Genomic DNA, 20792 nt, shown 5'->3' with positions numbered 1-20792 from the left:
CCGAGTCGAAAGAAGGACGAGCCCAGACACACTGCACCTGAGGACCAGAGATCGAGGGGTAACCCTCGAGTTTTCGCGCTGACTCGACAGGATGCCAGTGCTAGCGATCAGGTGGTGACAGGTACACTTCTGGTCAACTCGGTTCCTGCCCTCATTCTATTTGATTCTGGTTCTACGCATTCTTTCGTGTCAGTTAGCTTTTCCAGACAATTACATAGCACATCTGAGAAATTAGTAGAACCATGGCATGTTGCTACACCCCTTCAAAAAACCGTAATTGTTGACACTAAATATAGAGATTGCATAATTCAGATAGGGGAAAAAGAATTAGAGACAAATCTTTTACAGCTTGACATGCAAGACTTTGATATTATCTTGGGCATGGACTGGATGTCACAGTATCACGCCCACATTGATTGTTACCACAAGAGGGTGGTATTTCGGATACCTGGGGAGCAAGAATTTTTTCTTTCAGGGCGACATACCCCTTTAGGGTGCTCCCACATTGCACTTCATTTCCGCTTTGAAAGCTGGAAAGGCTCTGAAAAAGGGGTGTATGGCCTATCTGGCCTGTGTAAAGAATGCTCAGAAAGAGATCAAAACTGGAGGATATTCCAGTAGTCAAAGAATATCCGGACGTTTTCCGGAGGAATTACCGGGATTACCCCCAGACCGAGAGATCGAATTTGATATCGACCTCACACCAGGAGAGGGGCCAGTCTCCAAGGCTCCTGATTAAGCAAAGGCTTCAGGCTGCCAAGACAGACAGAAAAGATGGGCTGACAGAGGAAAAAAGGGCCTTGGAATTTTTGGAGGGGAACCTTGTCTTCCTAAAAAAAAAAAAAAAAATTTTCCATCGAAAGGTATCACCCGATTCGGAAGACACGGCAAGCTAAGTCCTCGCTACATTGGCCCATTCGAGGTTCTTGCTAGATTAGGCAAGGTTGCCTACAAATTGGCCCTACCCCCGGAGCTATCAGGCGTACACAACGTCTTCCACGTCTCCTTGTTACGGAGGTATGTTCCGGATCCCAGCCATGTGGTGCCACATGAGCCTCTGTAATTAAATGAAGATTTAACCTATGAGGAGGCTCCCCTGCGCATCATAGACAGAAAAGAGCAAATCCTCCGAAGGCGCACCATTCCCTATGCTAAAGTCCAGTGGACCAACCACACTGAAAGGGAAGCTACCTGAGAATTGGAGGAGGAGATGCGACAATGCTACCCTCAGCTCTTCGAGAACCAAGGTATGCTTAATTTCGAGGACGAAATTTATTTAAGGGGGGAAGGATGTAATGTCCGGGCCCAATACTGTAGGGCCCAGTTGAAGGGATTGGGCCAGGGTGAGGGGTTAACAGCCTTGCAGGCCCAGGGAAAAACCAGAATGCCATCTTCCCCGATGGCTGAAAAGACAGGACCACCAGGTGGCCAAAGAAGAGACCCCCACAAGCATGCACAACCAGAGCCCGCCACCTCCTCCTCCTCCTCGGCAGCTGAACCCTGAGCTGGCCTGAAGGGAGGGGCAGGTGGTGGCTCCCGAAGCACTGAGGAAGGAGAGAATGCCACCTCTCCTTGGGGTCAAATCCTAAGCCAAGCTTTTATAGCCCAAAGCCTGCAAACCCCCCGGAACCTTGCATCTACCCTCCCTAACCTCTAACCCCCTGGAATTGCTGTACCAGGAAGCTAGTCCCAGGAGCTGGAGGTAGAAGGTACCCGCAGCCCCAGGAGAGGAAGGAAGGACTGTGAACCGAAGTGATACCCCACAGCTTCAACCGACCACAAGAAAAGGTAAGGCTCTGTAAGTAGGTCTCTAGGCAAGGACAGAGTGGAGGTACCCCTCTGTGGGGTATTCTCCCCTCTGTTTCACTGATGAAACAGAGGGGAGGAGACTGGCACAGAGAAGAGGAGACCGGCATGGGAGAGAAAAAACAGGAGGAGGGCCGTGGGTCGGACCCACGGGCTGCGGGCCGGATCAACAGGCCGCGGGCCGGCCTGAGAACGGCCCAAGCCGAGCCCAACGCCACCCGGGCCGAGCCCAGCCGGACTCGGCCTGCGGGTGACAGGCCCCGGCCATGGCTGCCCTCGGGCAGAGGGGCAGCCAAGGGGCCGCCGGGTCTGGCCGTACCGGCGACAGACGCGGCCCCGAGGCCGCCAGCCTCAGCCGAGCCCCCGCCTCTCCGTCGGCGAAGAGGTGGCGGCACGACACACACACAAAAAAAAAAAAAAGAGAGAACTTAACTCGGACCACGGCCTTACCTCGCCGTGGTCGGAGCCGGTGAAGACCCCCGGAGGAGGTCCGGCCTCGACCTCGCCTCCCGGCCCTCCCCCTCTTCTCCGGCATCACTTCGGAGAAGGGAAGAAGAGGTCGGCCTCCCGCCGTCGTTGCCCGAGGGAGGAGAACCCTTTCGGCCGATGGATCGAGGGGCGCAGCATCTCCCCGGTCGACTGCGAAGGAGGGAAGGCGGCCGGGAAGGGGCTTCGGCCGGAACAGGAGGGAACCGGAGGCGGAGGAGGCCGGGAAGGGCCTCGGCGGAAAGCGGGGGAGACGAAGAGACCGGAGGAAGGGGAAGATGGAGAGACACGGGCGAAGAAGGGGGCCGAAGTCTCTGGAAGCCCCCGGAAGAAGAAGAAAGAAAGAAAGGAAAAAAAAAAAAAAAAAAGGGGAGAAGGCCCTTAACGGGCTGCCTAGCGGGTCGGATCCAAGTTCGGATCCGAAACCCGTTAGGCCCAAATAAATGCAAATAGGTTTGGGTGAGCCCAATGATCCAAGCCCAATCGAATTAAACGGGTCGACTAAGCCTGATTGATGTTGGATCTGAACCCGACCAAGCCTGAATGAACCCAAAGTAAGCAATTGGGCTAAATGTGAACCCAATTAAACTCAATTCAGCTGGGTCCGAACCATGTTCATAATAGGTTGACCCCAGCAGGCCCAATTAGCCCTAAAACAGGCCCAGACCAGGCCCAATTAAATTGGCAGAAGGCCAAATTGGCTAGAAAAAAGTGGACTTAACCACAAATCAGGCCCAACCTTTCCCTTAGAGTCCCAATCAGGCCTGGTAGACTCAAATTTACTTAAATTGAGCTAAAATTTAGGATAAATAGAGGATAATGCAGGTCTTATATGGTTCTAGGAATTAAAGACCCGCCGTCTGGACTCAAGAATTGACAACAACTTGTAGTAAGTAATCTGTCTTAATCCTATCGTAGATCTTGTATTACGTTTTATAAGATGAACCAGTGTTTTTCATATAATTTGAATTGTATGCATGATTAGTGAAGAATGTAAGTAACCTGTCCTAATCCTGTTGTGGATCATGTCATGTTATTAATGTTTTCCTAAGCATTTATTTTAAGTATATATGTTTCATGCATGATATGTTACAATGCATAAGTAACTTGCATGATCCCAGAAGCTATGGCTATGTATGCAACATGATGATACTGATATTTTAATCATGCATGTAAGTTTATAAAGTCTTAGCTAGCCCAGAGGCACTATAATGGGCTCAAAGATGCTACTGAGAATGACTGAGCTGCCATTGGCTGAATAGTAACTGAGCTGCCCCGCCAGTGGCTGAATAGTAACTGAGCCTGCCCCGCCAGTGGCTGAGTTGGAATTGGGCCTGCCCCGCCAGTGGCTGAATAGTAACTGAGCTTGCCCCGCCAGTGGCTGAATAGTAACTGAGACTGCCCCGCCAGTAGCTGAATAGTAACTGAGCTGGCCCCGCCAGTGGTCGAGTCTGACTTCGCAGTAGCATCCGAGAGAATGGACCACGGCATGCCGGGGGCACGGTTTTATATGCATATATTATGAAAATTTTGTGATTTGCACTACTGCCTTGTTTAAATTGCATACATATTATACCATGATGATTATTAGATAAACATGCATGTCAGCTTCTCAAACCCTGATTTACATGTTTAGCCTACTGGTTGATCCGGTAGGATTATGCAGGATTACTTACTGAGCCGTGTAGCTCACATCTGTTTATGCTTCGTTTTCTTTCAGATCCTCATCAGTGATCGCCACCAGATATGTTTTTATTTTGTTACAGAGCTTCGTATTTTTGGAGAAGCTTATATACTTTTGTACATTTGAATAGCATAGAAGTTCTGTATTTTTGGTTTCAAACTTGAAGGTTGTACTGCAAAACTTTTAATATATATATATATAAGTTTGAATCCTTTTGGCTACCTGTTACCCCTGTATGAGGCTGCGTGCTACTGTGGGCGATAGTCGGCAATAGCACGGCCGTGTCACGGATCCGGGTCCGGGGCGTGACAGGTATCCATCCCCATGGTCAGATCTTAGCACCAAGAGTATGTGCTGAAGCCAACCTGATATCATTCACATGCATGAGTGTGGTCTACCAATTCACAGATACTAGACATTAAAAAGAGGGCAGAGCAGAATGTGGTGTGTTTTCTTGAGCAACATAACAGATGGAAAGATAGTTCCAAGTTTAACAAGCTATATTAAGCTCTTCCAACATATTAAAAAAAATGTCAGTTCCCTGGTTGCATGGATTGTATAGCCCACCATGAAGGTTGATAAACATCAGGAGGCTGAAGATCCACACTAAAAGCAGATTTGCCTAGTATCTTCCTCATTTCATCTGATCGATCCACAGCTACAATGTACAAGAAGAGTAATTCATTGACAACATCATCAATCCAAATTAGACCTCATTGGAGGAATTTGTGATGATATTCTTGGAAAAAAAATAAAAAAAAAAAGAGAGAAAAAACTAGAGGACATAAACAACGATTAGCAATCAACAAATGTGCATCAGCAGCATCAGGGATGAAAAACTCAACCCCATTTTTCTTGGTTTTCATGGTGTATCAGTGATGGATGCCTTTGCACATTGGTAGTGTAGCTCACATGCATGTGATGATATTCTTGGAAAAATATATATAAAAAAAAGAAAACTAGAGGACATGAACAACGATTAGCAATCAACAAATGTGCATCAGCAACATCAGGGATGGAAAACTCAACCCCATTTTTCTACCAATCCCATTTTTCTTAGTTTTCATGGTGTATCAGTGATGGATGCCTTTGCACATTGGTAGTGTAGCTCACATGCATGCCTCTGAGGACCCCCTCCAAATACTTAGAAAGAGTCAACAGGATGACCTTTGAGAAGGCAAATTTTTGATATAGGGAACTGCCATGCATCATTTCTAGAGCACAAAATGATAGGCCAAGGAACCAAACGGAACCGAAAGACCATCTTGAAAGCATCATACATTGTTTGGAAAACCTCAGCAACTTGGCCATAAAGCACTAACATGTCAGCCTGACAAAATATAAGTCGAAAGAAAAGATTTCATGCAGGTCGGATGAAAGAATGTGCAAGAAATTGAACAGGGACAAGAAAGAAAACCTAAAAATGTTTGAAATGAATACTCCATATGCAGCCTACTATAGATAGGAGAAAGTCCACAAAATTAACGAAGAGGACGGGACACTAGTTGTTGGCTCTTCTACTACTTTTCCTTGCACTGATTTCATTTCGCAAGTCAATGGTTGCTAGGTGCCAATATGATATTAGCCAGGTCTAAGCGCATCAAAAAAAGCCAGTCACTTAGGCTTCACTTGGCAGAGCTGCTAGTAATAGAGCTTTTGAAAGTAGAACTTTTTGAAGTAGAACTTTATAAAAACCTATTTGTTGTTTGGTAACTATATTTGTAAAGTACTGTTCAATTTAATATATATTTAATAAACAAATTGAGAAAAAGTACTTTTAGTATTACAAAATGATCATAAAGGACATTGCATAGTATTATACAACAGAACATAATAAAATATAATATATATTAATACATAAAGATATGATATAGTATAATATTACTGCAATGTAATATAATATTATTATAATAGAGTAATATAATATTGTATACTAAAGCATAATAATATAACATAATTTGATATTATACAGCATAACAATTCAATATATTATAATATAATGTAATATAATATTATATTTATAGTATAATACAATAATAAAAATAAAATATTATAATTATATTTTGTATTAATATTTTATTAATATAAATTTTTAGGAACTCATTTTTACATTTTTCTATTTTCTTTATTGGAACTCATGCAAATTTCTGTAATATAAAGAGATATTTCTTGTAACTATAATATTTTACCATGGGTATTTTTGTCTAAAAAAAATTATAAATCAAAATAAATTTTCGATGCATGCTAAAAGTGCTTTTTCGAAAAAGCTTCATTTTGAAGTTTCTCTCCAAAAAGCTGGCAAAGCTAAAACAATTTTTCGATTTTTTTACCAAATACTTCTATTCCATCCAAAAACTCTACCAAACGAGCTTTCAGTCATCATCAACTATCAGCTACTGGATTGATCATGTTGTCACATGTTACTATAAAGATCGGTTTACAGCTTTCTGATTACAGGGCACTTACAACTTTTGTGGATTACAGCTTCACGCTTACATTTTAGAGTAAAGCAGTTGCCATGTTTAGTTTACATACGGATGATATCTGTTAAGGAGAACATAGCACCAACTAGCAAAGACACGGTCAATCTCCAGCCTCCAAGTTTTTGACAAGGAAGAGACAATATATTATTATTAATCACATAACCCAAGCCTTGGATGATGCAACAATTTGATGCCTCAATCTCTCTAATAGTTTTTGCTGAGCAGTCCAAGGATGCAGTTAATAATTATAATAAAATATAGAGACTTGGCTACACTTGCAAATAGACTATTTAAACACCAAAAATCATATGATCTAAAATCTCCTAATATATGCATCAAATGATATATATATATATATATATATATATATATATATATATATATATATATATATATATATATATATATATATATATATATATATATATATATATATATATATATATATATATATATATATATATATATATATATATATATATATATATATATATATATATATAGAGGGATTGATAACCTACTCTCTGATAACCTACCTATATATATATATATATATAGGGGATTGATAACTTACTTTATGGTAGGTTATCAATCTACCTATTTTTTATTGGATAAAAAATATCCTTACTTTTTATAATTCTTAAAGATATTTTATGTCTTTTTACAACCTCACATTAACTCATCCCCTCAACCTTCCAATTAATGCTCTCTCTCTCTCTCTTTCTTTCTCTCTCCGTTATATATATAGATTATATGCATGTATGTATGTATATACATATAGATACATCTTTATGTATGTGTGTGTGTATATATATATATATGTATATATATATATATATATATATATATATATGTATATATATATGTGTGTGTGTGTGTGTGAGAGAGAGAGAGAGAGAGAGAGAGAGAGAGAGAGAGAGCGCATTAATTGGGGGGTTGAAGGGATGAGTTAATATGAGGTTGTAAAAAAAGATAAAATACCCTTAAGAGTTATAAAAAGTAAGGGTATTTTTTGTCCAATAAAAAATAGGTAGATTGATAACCTACCATAAAGTAAGTTATCAATCCCCTATATATATATAATTTTAATTAATTAGACTGTCTAAGTTCAAATAATATAAAATAATAGATTTTTTTTTTTTACCACTTGACATATAAGATAAAAGAAGGATAAATGCTCTTTGGCATACTCTGGAGGCCGGAGCTACAATGCAGTCCAAGGATGCAGTTATAGCATACCTACACTTAATAATTATAATACAGTATGGAGTTCAAATGAGCCCTTGTCTTCGGAAATGCTCGGTAACCCCGGCAGAAACGTCTAGAATAATTAAAACAGCGAAGCCTTTAGACATATCAGAGCCTAAGCAACTGAAACAAGGTTTCGTTTGCATTTGTGATAGAAGATCCAACAGTTTCATGCTAAAGCAACCTATGAAAAAGTCAGTTTTTCACTAGCTATCACCACAAAACAATGTTCATTTTAACAATACAATGAAAAACACTCATAACCTGATTTTCTTGAGCAGATCCCTATGGGAGGGGCGAGTTTCATCGACAACAGAAAAATGAGCAAACTGAATACATTGCCGGAGTGTACGAAGTTGAAAATGAATATAAAATGAAGCACCGATCAAATGCTCTTAATCTGCATCCATTTCCTCTAATGCAGCTTTCGCAGCTGCCTTGGCTTCCTCCAAGAGATCATCTGGCACCTGTTAATTGAAGGAATCATGTTAAGGAGCTTCATAAATTATAAACATCCACACGCTTTGTTTAAATTTAGACCCGTCAAGACGGGCATAAATTATTGGAAAACCTATCAGATATGAGCAATGATAGCTAAGCTCCAATATATGATTCCACATATGATGCCCGCCACAAACCTACTCATCTAGGTCATACAATCAGGCTGTAAAAAGTAAGCACCACATTGGAAAAGGTCATGTCGAGGGCCATATATGGAACACCAAGCATTTTTCATCAATTAAATCAAAGACCAGAGCCACCAGACTAAAAGGCTCTGTGTGGCTGCTAAGAAAATGAAATAAGAAAAGCAAATCATCAAATCATAGGGGAAAAAAGAAAAAAAAAAAAAGGTTCCAGAATGTTCTCATGTTTGCTTGAATTGAGAATATTGCAAGGAAACTTGTACAGAAAGTTGTTGGGAAGTGCCATCTTGTAGCACCAGCCTTGTTTTATTTCTCTCAAACTCAATACTTATAAGAGAAGAAAAATTTAAGGCCCCGTTGAGAAAATAGTAACCTTAATTTCAACTTATTTTTATCTCGAATTCTCACTTTATTACAAGACAACAGAAAATTTTCCTCTCTTACAAAATTTTCTCTCCCTTTTCTCAGTAACCAAGCAAGTTCTAAAGACAACCAGCCTAATTTTTCCCCTATATAGTGCAGTTACAACAACAGGATGTAAAAGAGGACTCCAATGGGAGTTGCACTGTGAAAATCTGTATTCTTAGATGCGACGCATACAGTCAAATGCCCGAAATGAAAATTTCTATGTTTTGGATACTTATTCACTATGCATCAAGCCATATGCAAACACAAAGGAATGTTTTACCATTGTAATTATTAATTGAGATTATTTGGTGCACATATGTGGGAGATATCCAAAATCTATAAAATTTTGTTGGCAGGCATTGTAGATCTGATTAATCACATCCAACAATTTAGATTTTCATCTTGCAACTCTAAACACCGAATTTACAATATGTATAAAGTTCTTTCTTCACACCTGGTATTATCACTGTGGCTGCAAGTGTCATAACTTATATTATATATAGAAATCACAAAAATATTTAGAATCAGACGTTACTGATTATTAATTGTCAACTGTCATGTCACTCAAAAATACCTTCAGACATTAATCAACAATATATAAAACAATACTTAATCAAGAGTCTCTATTAAGTGTATTAGCAACTAATATTTGTGAAACAGTGATGACATCAGGAAACTATCAGAACTTAAACTGAAAAGCACCCCTCAAACTATGGGCAGGTGTGCACATAAACATATAAATGCATGCAACAAATGCATACATGTGTCCAAACAAGCATGCACTAATGAAAACAATATGAAATTAAAAGATTTGAGTTCAAGTTGGCTATGTAAATCAGGTTGGTGATGAGTAGCACAAGCGAATTTAAGGACTAAAGTAGATATAAAAGAATAATAAACAACAAAGTAATAAATAGGAGTGGACATGGTGGAGATATGAGTTCTCAGTTGTGTCATTTGTTTTGGAAGATGTTTGGAAATAAGGGGTGGGGTGCATTGGGAAAATTTTGTTGAGAGTGACCAACAAAGAGATGCTTCTTCATATTTCCAAACAGGACGGACAAAAAAAATATGGATATTCTTCTTTAATGCCACCTAGTTGAAGAATAATAATACATTTTGACAAACAATATATTCAATTCCAACGCATTTTCTTTTGAGGAGCATCTTCAGAATTATTTTAAAGGCAGTTCTGAGTCTAAAGGTAACCTAGGAACAACATTAGGAATGAGTACATAAAAGAGCTTAGAAATATATATACCAATAGATGATAATAAAATAGAATTGATTCAAATTGTTTGGTTTTCTGCAATGCATACTGCAAATGGGCCTTCAAGGTTTAGATTTGTGATGAGCTGGAAAAGTGGGAAGAACAAAAAAAAAAAACTAATTGTAAGTCATGAAAAGAATTGGACCTAGTTAGCATTGGTGGAGGGCTCACTGTTGCAAAGAATCAATTGCACGAAGGAATTTGTAAAATCGACCTTTTTAGGTATGTTTTTGTCAGTGATGGATATGGCAATTTAGCCACCAGAACAAGAAAGGTTCCTGTTGCATTCTTGTAAAGCATATTACCAGAAAAAGAAAGAAGTGGCAAACACTAAAATGAGCACTTTGTGGTGAATGATAAAAACATTACTATCGAATATAAACCTCAACATTTGGGGTAAAAACGACTTCTATCCAAATCATATTAAAACCAATGATAATGTAGAATATGGCCATCGCAAACTGTAAGTGAACTCAATGACATTAAAATACCGTTTATGCATCTTTATCCTTCACCGGGCAACATCTTTATAGTTAAAATACTTTTATGTTTGTTTTGCTAAAATACTGTTTATGCATCTGATTCCTTTTTTTTGGTGATATGCATATGATTCCTTCACTGGGCACCATTTGTTATAGTTACCTTCTGGTGCTGGCGATTGGACTCATCACAGACCCAGCTCATTTCCAACTCAAAGGCTTTATCCTTTGCCTCGTCATGTACCCCATAAATTCTGCATGTCACAAAAAAAAAATGCAAACCATATGGTGAAAGAGTGCAAAAAGGAGTTGCAGAAGGTGATGCCCATGCATAGAGATGTTTAAATATTCTTCCAGTCAATTTTTTACTTAAAACAAATCCAAGTCGTCACATTGAAACGGTAAAAGAATAGGAAAGTCACTTTCTTTTTTAGGTTACTGAATTTAATATATAGTTAAAAGGTCGAGAATAGTCTACATAAGTGAACGCCGAACCACCGAACTGAAGCCCAGTCAGAATGATTCAGCATCACACCTCGGTTCAGCTATAAAAACCCTCCGCTCAATGATTCTCCCCCACTCTGTCCAATCGTTCAAGAGCCTTTGAGGGCTCTCTCATTCTCTTCGGTGCCAGACGCCGCTCGCTCCCCCATCTTCACCCCCCCCCCCCCCCAAAAAAAAAAAAAAAAAAAAAAAACCACCACTCATGGCCAGTCGGAATAAGAGGGCTTTGTCACTGAGAAGCCTCCCCCCACTCCCTCCTTTTCCTCTCCCTGTTTCGGTATGCCCCAAAATGGCACAACACGGACCATACCGTGCCAACCAGTTGTCGACCGGTACAAGCCCCAATACTGGTTCGGCAAACCTTGGTTTATATGTGGTGAAATATTCTACTTTCCCATATATGGCATTTGAAAATCACCTTATAATATCACATTTAAATCACAATTCCATAGGACCAGAAATAACAAAATATGTAGTGAAGAGACAAAAGGTAACTGATGATTAAGCTAGGACAGAAAGGTCACAAGGACCCACTGCAAGAGAACAAACAGCACCTTCAATATGAGTGGCACTTTCCTTTCTAAATAGCTACATCTTGGAAGGCACTATCCTTTCTAAATAGCTACATCTTGGAAGGCACTATCACGCTTTGGCAAGTGAACTAATAAATTTCCCAGAGCAGATAAGGATTGTACCTTACCAAGAACAATAAAGACAAGGATTGAAACCAAAGCAGACAAAGATGTAAAACTAAAAAGAATAAAGACAGGGACTGAACCCAAAGTAGACAAAGATGTAAAACTAAAAAAGAATGAATTATTTGTAATGGAACTATCTAAATTTACCCTTAGCATAACAGATCTGCCATTTTGTATGGTGTCATATATTTCCATGTGATATATTTGCAAACTTCAGTTAATTTTCTCTTGATCAGGTGGCAGCAGCAAACATACTGTTTCCAAGTCAATCCTCCAATCTACCTTATTACATCAATAAACCATAAAATTCAAAAGAATGGGTTTCTTGTTGCAAGAACCCCAGAAATCAGTAGGATTAGATGGGGAAGGGGGATTCTCTAAACACGATGTTTAACTTTCAAGGAGATACACTACTATTGAAAAAAAAAAAAAAGGTAAAAAGGAACTCTAAAGACTCTTGAGTAAATTATCCTTCATCCAAGGAGATTTTAAAGACAATTTCGAAGTCTGAAACTATGAACATTATAGATAGAGTTAGGAAAAGAAATATTCTTGGAAGCTAATCAGCTTAATATTTCCAAACTTGGTACAGCACACTACTGATACCAGGTATTATCACTAGATAGATCAGATATATCTAATAACCAATGGCATCATTTTCTAATTCACAGGAAGATATGAAGGCGGCGTAACCTGAGCCTACCTGCAACAACATGAACCACGACTAAGCTAAAACAGCTGCATCTTTAGTGGGGTCGTGAGTCATGCAAACTTATTTACAAATACTTCCAAGGTAATATATTAATTTCCTGTTTCGTCTAGTTTGAATTTTCATCTTCAATGATTTCCAAAGCAGAGAATTCCTGTCTCTAACAAAGATAAAAATGGATCGCAAGGAAGGAGATCAAATTCCCATACACAAGATAAGCGATAGTAAAAAGCCAAGTTCTTTGGATCTCATAGTATTTTTTTAATGCCTGTTAACCTAATAAGTCTGCTATATTGTTTGATCCCTGCTGAGTATTCGAATCCAAGCTTCAAATTCCAAAATTCTCCTACTACCTTTTTTCCATAAGTCTCCTATTATAATAGCAATCATAATAAACCTTTTCGACTATAAACCTTCACTTTACCTTCCATATGACACCATGAAACTCTAGAAGAGTGTGCAATTGTCAAGAAATTACACAAGAATCCATAGAAAAAACCTATGTTCTGCCGTTTGACTGTGGGAATAAAGACATGATTTCTTTTCTTCCACATGCCATATTTTCTGAGAAGAGTGGTGCTTTTGTGATCACTGAAAGATTAAAACTAATGGAACAGATGATTGTTCCCAACTTCACTTGATTAACTGAAGCTTTTCAGACTCCCTATTGCCATCATTGCATCTAGTGATGCCACCACCATCATCCCACTCTTGCTGCTACTGCAAACAAGACCACTGTGATTGCTGCCAAACAGCTCCAATACCACTTGTTGCTGCCTCCCACAACAGAAGGTATAACTAATTGATTAAACTGAGGGCCTGTTTGCATGCCTGAGCAGGTTGTGCGACATTTCAGAATGGATGCAAAGGAATGAAGAGAGGAAAGGAAGACAGGAGGCGGGAACAGGAACAAGGTCAATGAGATTGGGAGAAAGTGAGGATCCCACAATATTCCAGGCTATTAAAAAAATCATTTTTCACATGAAGTGACATGCCAAAAAATATATTTAGTGGTAGAGTTAGTAGCTTCCCCAATTCCTCCAACTTATCTCTTCTCATGGCCGTGTTATTTGAAAAGTCCCACAAACATGGGAAATATCATTAGGGTAGGATTGTCAAGCCATCCAAAGACAGCCTGGATGTGCACAAGCACCTCAGAGTAACACAACAAGAGAACACAATAATAAGGGGTAATCTACTGTCAGAACAAGATAATGGAATGATTGCAGAATCACTTACATCTTGGCAACTTCAATAACCCCTTCCCTGCAAGTTAGTTCAGATAACTTCAGCTTCTCTATCTCTCTGTATAACACCATCAATTAGCCATGTCAATAACAGGAATATAAAGTCAAATATATTCATGTCATCATATAGATCCAGCAGAAGAATAAAAAAAGAGTTATTTTGAGCCACAAGTTAGGACTCGCACTAACCTACATACTTAAAAATATTGAGCATGAGCATACAAACAAATATGAATAGCCAAGGAGCATTCATGTGAGAGTAATATGTAAAAACAAGATGATAAACATGCAAGAACATAGTGCATAAAATCTGAATACTGAAATGATAATTACAAGATGAGGTGTGTGTGATTGTAGGAAGAGTCTATGCTATTACTTTCCTTCAAAGTTAATCAAGGAATGAACGAATTCGCACCTTTATCAAATAAGTTGCAATAAGGAAGCATATAAATAGGTGAGCATTAACTTACGTTTTTGCAGCCTGTCTTCCCTTTCCAATTGCAGCACCAAAGTACCTCTGCACAAATTTCACTCATCAAAGATTATAAATTGCTGGTAACTTGAACTCCAAAATGGAACTTGAATAAAGCTAGACCCACTGCTTTCACAGATTTGCACACTCACAGACGTGTGTGTGTGCACATACATGCATGCATGTTCACACATGCACAAACATTCATATCCTCACTTATGGACTTGCATAGGCCTATGAGCCTCTAAATTGTTGCTATTATTGATGACCAATGACAAATAACACATAGTTATGACTCACAAAAGAAAGATAAAAGCGGCACTAGTTTTCTCGCATTATTTTTTTCATACACCACAATGAACACTCACATATGAGATTCCTGATGGTTCAATCATGTACAGCTGCGGTCCATCTCTGTCATAACCCCCAAGAAGAACTCCACAGCCAAATGGCCTGCAATTTAAAGTTTGAAGTAAAAGCAAATAAGCTCATTCATCGTATAACTTATTTTCAGTGAATGAGGTTACAAGTGAAAACACAAGAAAAATGTCCAACCTCAGCCACCAATAAAGCGTGCAAAGATGAACATAACCGGCAACACGTTCTGCAAGTTCTTTCACGGGTATTGGTTCGCCATAGACTCTATCATCATTAGAATATTATATTATTTCTTTTGCAATTCAAATAATGAAAATCAAAACAATTTGCTTCAGGTAACCATCCTTTGCATTTTTGAAAATTATATAATTATTTTCTAAAGAAACTGTTCATGGCACAGAGTTGCCAAATGTAAACCTTTCATAACTGGTTGCTTCAGACTTAGCTCGTGCAACGATTTGCCTACCATCTGCAGCCAAGCCTGCCACAGCCTGCAATTAAGAATGGAGAAAGTTAAAAATAAAATTAATCCAAGGTGGCAGAATGTGACAGTATATACAAGATGTCCACAATAATTCTGAAAATAAATTTTTAATCGGTACAACAAAGGAGGCTTTAGACACAGTACAGGATAACATTCCGAACATATCTTTCACCCTTTACAGAAAACATATGTTCTCTCTATGGTAGAATGTTACCTAAAAAGGATGGGGCAAGGATTGTCAGTTATGGACATCTTTTTCAAAGAAAAACTGGTAAAAAAGAACTTTAGATGAAAACCATATATGCAGACAAGTGACAAGGATCAATACATCAGCTATGTTAGAAATCTTGGCTCCCAGGTCAAGCATCCATAGTAATGTTATTTGATGTATTTAAAATAACATTGAAAGTTTGAAACACATTTTAACAGAAACAAAATATTTGACCAATCAATAGCAATTAACACAGCAACTTTACCCATCAGGGGGAACAGATGTAGGTGTCTCCAGCCATTTTAGCCTACATGGTTGCATTAAGACTATTGTTTAAAGATACTATAAACAGAAAAATCAGAAAGACAAACAAAAGAATGTTTATGGCGAATGTAAATGCTGTTGGGTTTCTTAAACATAACAATTTGTAGAAAGTCGGGGCATCAGGTCTCAAAATATAGCTCTTTTCGCAGGATCTTTATAAAATGATCTAGAAATATTGATAGCACTAAAACAAGTATGATTTATGAATATGTGACATGCATGAACAAGAAAATTGGAATCATATTATGTTGTGGGAAAGAAGTTCAGGCATCATTACTGATTATCATTGATAAAAATATAAAATATTGTATTTCAAAAGCATTAGTTGCTACTGTTTGTAAAGGACATGAGTTACTTCATCAACCACTAAATCTTTCTAACATCATTCACATGCCCATCATATTGGTGCAAGAATTTTCTAGAAAACCTTCAGAATTACACATTTTAACTCATGAACAGACATTAGCAAATCATTTTTGATGGATCAATAATTTTGGTAAATTGGGTGAACTCAACTATATTGCGATGAAGTAATATCTATGAACTGAAATAGAGTTTATCGTGATTGCAGTAGAAAATATCTTGAAAATTTGACTCCAATAGTAATTGATTCTAGAAGTTATCCAACACATGTGAACTAGTTTCATACTAAGAAAATACATGTAAACCAGTTTGACACTAAGAAATGTGCATGAGTAAGAGAAACACATTTTCCCAAAATATTAGAAAAAGGCAAGTGGTTGTTGGCAACAAAGAGGAATAAAATTCAATACAGACAAAAGGAGCCTATGAATTCACGTGACGAGAATAGAGATGACTAGGATTTCAAGGGACATGTCTAGCACAAATTCAGAACAAAGTGACGTGAAACATGCCAAGAGGCATATGAATGGAAGAGTTATTCAACATTTTTTTGAGAGATTTGTACAATTTTTCAGTTATGATAGCTCGCACAAAGTTTGGCCTTAAACTTATAATTTTTTATATTTCTTCAAGATGAATTAGTTGCCCGTTTCTTTCAGATGAATTAGTTGCAGAACAGATGAACTGAAGCTAAGCATAAATGAGTTCATTCTTTCCAACACAATTATAATTGCCTAAGCATAGGTTAAGGGTTTTTTAGCCCAACTGTGACTAGAACTGACTTGAAGCCAATCATAAATTATACTCCCTTTGCTAATTGTGAGTTTTTCATCTTGTTCTAATCTTAATGATTGGGTTCCTTCTCCATGCCATTAGTTTTTGAGATTGTCACTAACGAGATTTACCAACGCTCCATGTTTTCACCAGCAGATGTTTTTACTTCTAGGTAATCAAAAGAATTAATGTATAAGCACCTACTGTATGTAGTAAGTTGCATAATTCACTGCAGATTCAAACAATTTATTGTAGAACAAAAAATAGCAAAACATAAGAAGATGAGAAATGGGTATGGTAGATAAAATGAACATCATAAGTTTGATTAAGACATAAAACGATGAGACATTAATGGAATTTCTAACAAACTTTTTGATGTTCAGATGAAAACAGTGTTGATACTGATTCATTGACAAGATAATAGACTTCTTAGACCATCTGAAAATCTGATTATAAACTGAGTTCAGAATTAAGTAGCGGGGTTTCATAATCATAACCATAAAGCCCTATCCCAACTGTCTAAGAATTGAATGGGGGATACATGAGTATTAAAAAGTTTAACAATGGGAAGCACTTCTAGGTTATGGTCAATCTAAGGATCACCTCCATTTCAAATTGTACTTACTGCAGTGGATGCGTAGCAAAAAGCAGAGCCAGCAGACTGCATGTACAAGGAAAGACTACACATACATGGAATGCATGAAAGTAAAATCAGCATTTGCGGGAACTACATGTCAGGCTATAACTCATTTTTATGGTCAACATTTTACAAGGTAGTATGCCAAAGGCACAGATCAGCTCACCTTGTAAAGGTACAACACACTGTTGCCAGTGTATCAAATGCATCTCATGCTGAACATATAGCACATAGTGCAGCATGGTCTTTGAGCAGCCACACTGCAATGCTTCACGATCAAAAGATGGCAATGGCATGTCATTCCACATCAAGACAACCAAATATATTTCCCTTGCCTCATATTGCCATTGTTCTCTTAACAAGTTTCTTACAAGGTCAAAAAACTCCACCTATAATCCAGCTCCCTTTTATCTTAAGACAATTGAAAAGATTTTCTTATGTATATCATAAAAAAAATTTAAAAAAAACTATGAGACTTTAGAGGGGTATGCATGAAAATTTGGTGTTATCACCAAAATTTATTTTTAAAAAAACAAGAAGAAGAAGATGAAGAAGAGGAAAAAAGTGTTCTCTTATAAATGAAAATTGTTCACATGTACTTCCTTATAGGGAAAAGAAGTTCTTAGTACCAGATTTGAGAATGGGTGATTCTCTAACTCCGGTAATTCTGAATATCAGGTTAATGCAAGATGGGGTCTCTCTTCCAACAAAATACATGCCCATATACCTGCATATATGCGTATGTATATATGCATCTATTTATTTTTCTACAACCTAGAAATGCTTGTTTACGTTAGTATCATACAGTTAGATCCTCACACCTACACAATCGATTTAGTAAGACAATCAAAGACAAAATCCCTATGGTCCAAACTCCAAAATCGCATCTAGCACTGCTGACCAAATTTATCACCAGTATACGACATGTGCTCATTAACAGGTAAAACGGTCCGGAGATCATAATTACCACAACAAATTTACAAAAATACATGACCTAACTGAAAGTTAGAATACTAATCTGTAGCAGCAACAAATCGAAAAGCAGGCTCCCAACTAAAATAAAGAGAAGGTGAAAGATTCACAAGAATTTACCATGCCAGAATGCCGATGAACGGAATGGATCCTCCGATTCGACCCTGCTAACATCATCTTCGATGAAATGAGCTTCTCCACACCCTAACACCGCCCAAATCAAAATGTTTAACTAACAAAGCAAAAACCCTAAAAATTTTGTGTAGAAAACAGAAAGAAATCAAATCCATCGAAGCATACCATAACGATCCCGTCCTTGCATTTGATCCCAATTACAGTCCTAGCAGAACAAAAAGGAGAAGGAAAAAAAAAAACCTTTAGATTCCAAAACCACAAAAATAACTCAAAAAAATCAAAAAATTAGAAAAAAAACGTCGAGAGAATCTAGAGTAAGATCAAGCAGAACAACGAAGATTTCGAGAAATTAAAAGATAGAGAAGGGATCCAACCCGCTGTTGTCGACGGCCTTGGCGGCGTACTCAATTTGGAAGACTCTCCCATCGGGGGAGAACGTAGTGACCGAGAGATCGTAACCCGTGCCGATGCTGCTCATGATGCCTCTTCGCTTCCACTTTTTTTTCCTCCGTCTTTCTTCGAATGAAATCGAATGGAGAGTGAGCGAGAGCGAAGGTTTTGGTTATAAAGGCCAAGGAAGGGTTTCTTAAGGCTCAAGAAGACCGGAAGAGAAGAAAAAGAGGAGAAATATTAGAAAAGGCTGACAGCGGCCGTCTATTTGACTCAGGAACCCAGACCCGCTTTTAGATGGACCGACAGGGGTAGAATGGGCATTCAAGCCCCGAGTAAACCACCTAAACTCCATGAATAGCGTAAAAAGCCGGTTTGGTCTTCTCCGGGTAGATTCTCGGGTACGCGTAGCAATACTCTTTTTCCGCTTCCATCTCTTTGGGCTCGTTTGGTTCGCGGGAAGCATTTTCCTTCCTAGGAATATGATTCCTGGAAAACAAATTCCTAGGAAGAGGATGCCTAGAAAAATACTTTTGGCATGTTTGGTTGACGATGGGAAAGTGACAAATTTCCAAGATGCTTATGTTTAGTTGGCCATCCACTTTCCTAGGAAAGTTATATATAATTCCTATTATGCCCTTAATAAAAATTAGGTTTTTAATGCCTCTTAATGCTTCTTTAATTCTGAAGGGACTTTTTGGAAAAAAGTAAAAATGGAGTGATTCCCGCCTCATGGGAAAGTACTTTTCCATGTTTCTCATGGAAAAAACTTTCCCATGAAATGTGGGAATCACATTCCCATGGGAATACAACTTTCCCTTCTCTCTCCTTTGAAAACTCCAACCAAACAAGAGGCATCTCATTACTTTCCCGTTGACCACACTTTCCCCCCTTCTTTTCCCGCGAACCAAACGAGCCCTCTGTTCCTGTGTTTTGTGGCCTTCCGTTCTCTTCTTCCCCCCATCCTTTTTTCACTGGCAATTGAATGCTTACAAAACACTTGAGAAAGTAAATAAATATAAAATTATTAATTATTTTTTATTTAAATTATAAAGTTAATGACGGAATCTCTCTCATGTTTTTTCCTCTTTTTTTGACATTGTGTCACTCTTAAAAAGAGTGATTGAAATCTCATTTTTTTTTTCCATTTTCAAGGTAACTATCTTATTTTATTTTTCAAAATTGAATTTATTTAGATAGAAATTACTTCTATTGCAAAAGAGGTGGAAGAGCAATTTTTTGGAGAAAAATAACAATAAAATATTTCTTAAATTGAAACTATTTTTATTTATAGATTTTTTTAATGGGGTTTGGTCCTTCATTGTTTTTCTTTTTTTTATCTTATCATTTCATCTTCCTAATGAAATGGAAATGATCACCATTCTCCCAATGATAAGATGGGAGCTATTAGCTAGCTTCTAGCCATCTTATGTGGAGGATTTTGTGCTAATGCATGTAGAATTGTTTCACACGTGAGTAACAAAATATTAATACTACTCCAGTGGTAAATAACAATCCTCCTACGTTACATGTCTCAAAAATTTTCTCATTCCACTAGCTTTCAACTTTCATATTTATCTATCATCTTTTTTCTTGGCTTTCTGACTTTAGAATTGGCAATGCTTAGTTTTTGGCACATCCTATGCATGTAGAGAAAAAAGATGGAAAGAGAGTATAGTGCATTTCTGGAGAGCCCTGCAAACATGGATCATAGACTTTCATGAGCAGTGCATGGTAGAATGAATGTGTAATGAATATTTGAGCAGGGTTGGAAAAATTAATAATGAAAGCCATAAGAAAAGTTATAAATAATGAAATGCATCAGAAAAATTGGTGATGTATAAGAAATAGAAATTCTGGAATATAGTCAATATAGAAGGAATCCATGAACTACAGTTCTGGAAATGCCAATGCTAGAAAAATGGGATAAGGCTTGCTTGTTACGTGGGAATGATTAGGTTACAATTACTCTATGGTGTAGGTGAG

At 38.0% G+C, this 20792-nt stretch overlaps 1 protein-coding gene across 1 annotated transcript; it reads right to left on the bottom strand.

Annotated features, from left to right (window-relative positions):
• Positions 1–7818: 7818 nt before the first annotated feature.
• On the bottom strand, positions 7819–19051 carry LOC103722970 (proteasome subunit alpha type-3). Its single transcript, XM_008813736.4, has 10 exons — positions 18791–19051; positions 18582–18621; positions 18402–18485; positions 14934–15007; positions 14694–14780; positions 14507–14591; positions 14137–14183; positions 13659–13724; positions 10672–10762; positions 7819–8174 (listed from the first exon to the last, which is right to left on the bottom strand). Exons 1-10 carry the CDS (start codon positions 18892–18894, stop codon positions 8103–8105), a joined length of 750 nt encoding a protein of 249 aa, XP_008811958.1. The 5' UTR covers positions 18895–19051; the 3' UTR covers positions 7819–8102.
• Between the last annotated feature and the right edge of the window lie 1741 nt (positions 19052–20792).

This window comes from Phoenix dactylifera, chromosome 3 (assembly GCF_009389715.1).
Source record: "Phoenix dactylifera cultivar Barhee BC4 chromosome 3, palm_55x_up_171113_PBpolish2nd_filt_p, whole genome shotgun sequence".
In the NCBI taxonomy this organism is placed as follows: Eukaryota; Viridiplantae; Streptophyta; class Magnoliopsida; order Arecales; family Arecaceae; genus Phoenix; species Phoenix dactylifera.
Note: the sequence above shows the minus strand (reverse complement) of the source record. Positions and strands in the feature narration are given on the sequence as shown.

Coding starts and splice junctions, on each gene's coding strand:
- LOC103722970 (XM_008813736.4), bottom strand. CDS start 18,894: ATGAGCAGCATCGGCACGGGTTACGATCTCTCGGTCACTACGTTCTCC. Junction 15,008..18,401: donor TTCATCGGCATTCTGGCATG/GTAAATTCTTGT, acceptor TCTTAATTGCAG/GCTGTGGCAGGCTTGGCTGC. Junction 14,184..14,506: donor AACCATCAGGAATCTCATAT/GTGAGTGTTCAT, acceptor AAATTTGTGCAG/AGGTACTTTGGTGCTGCAAT.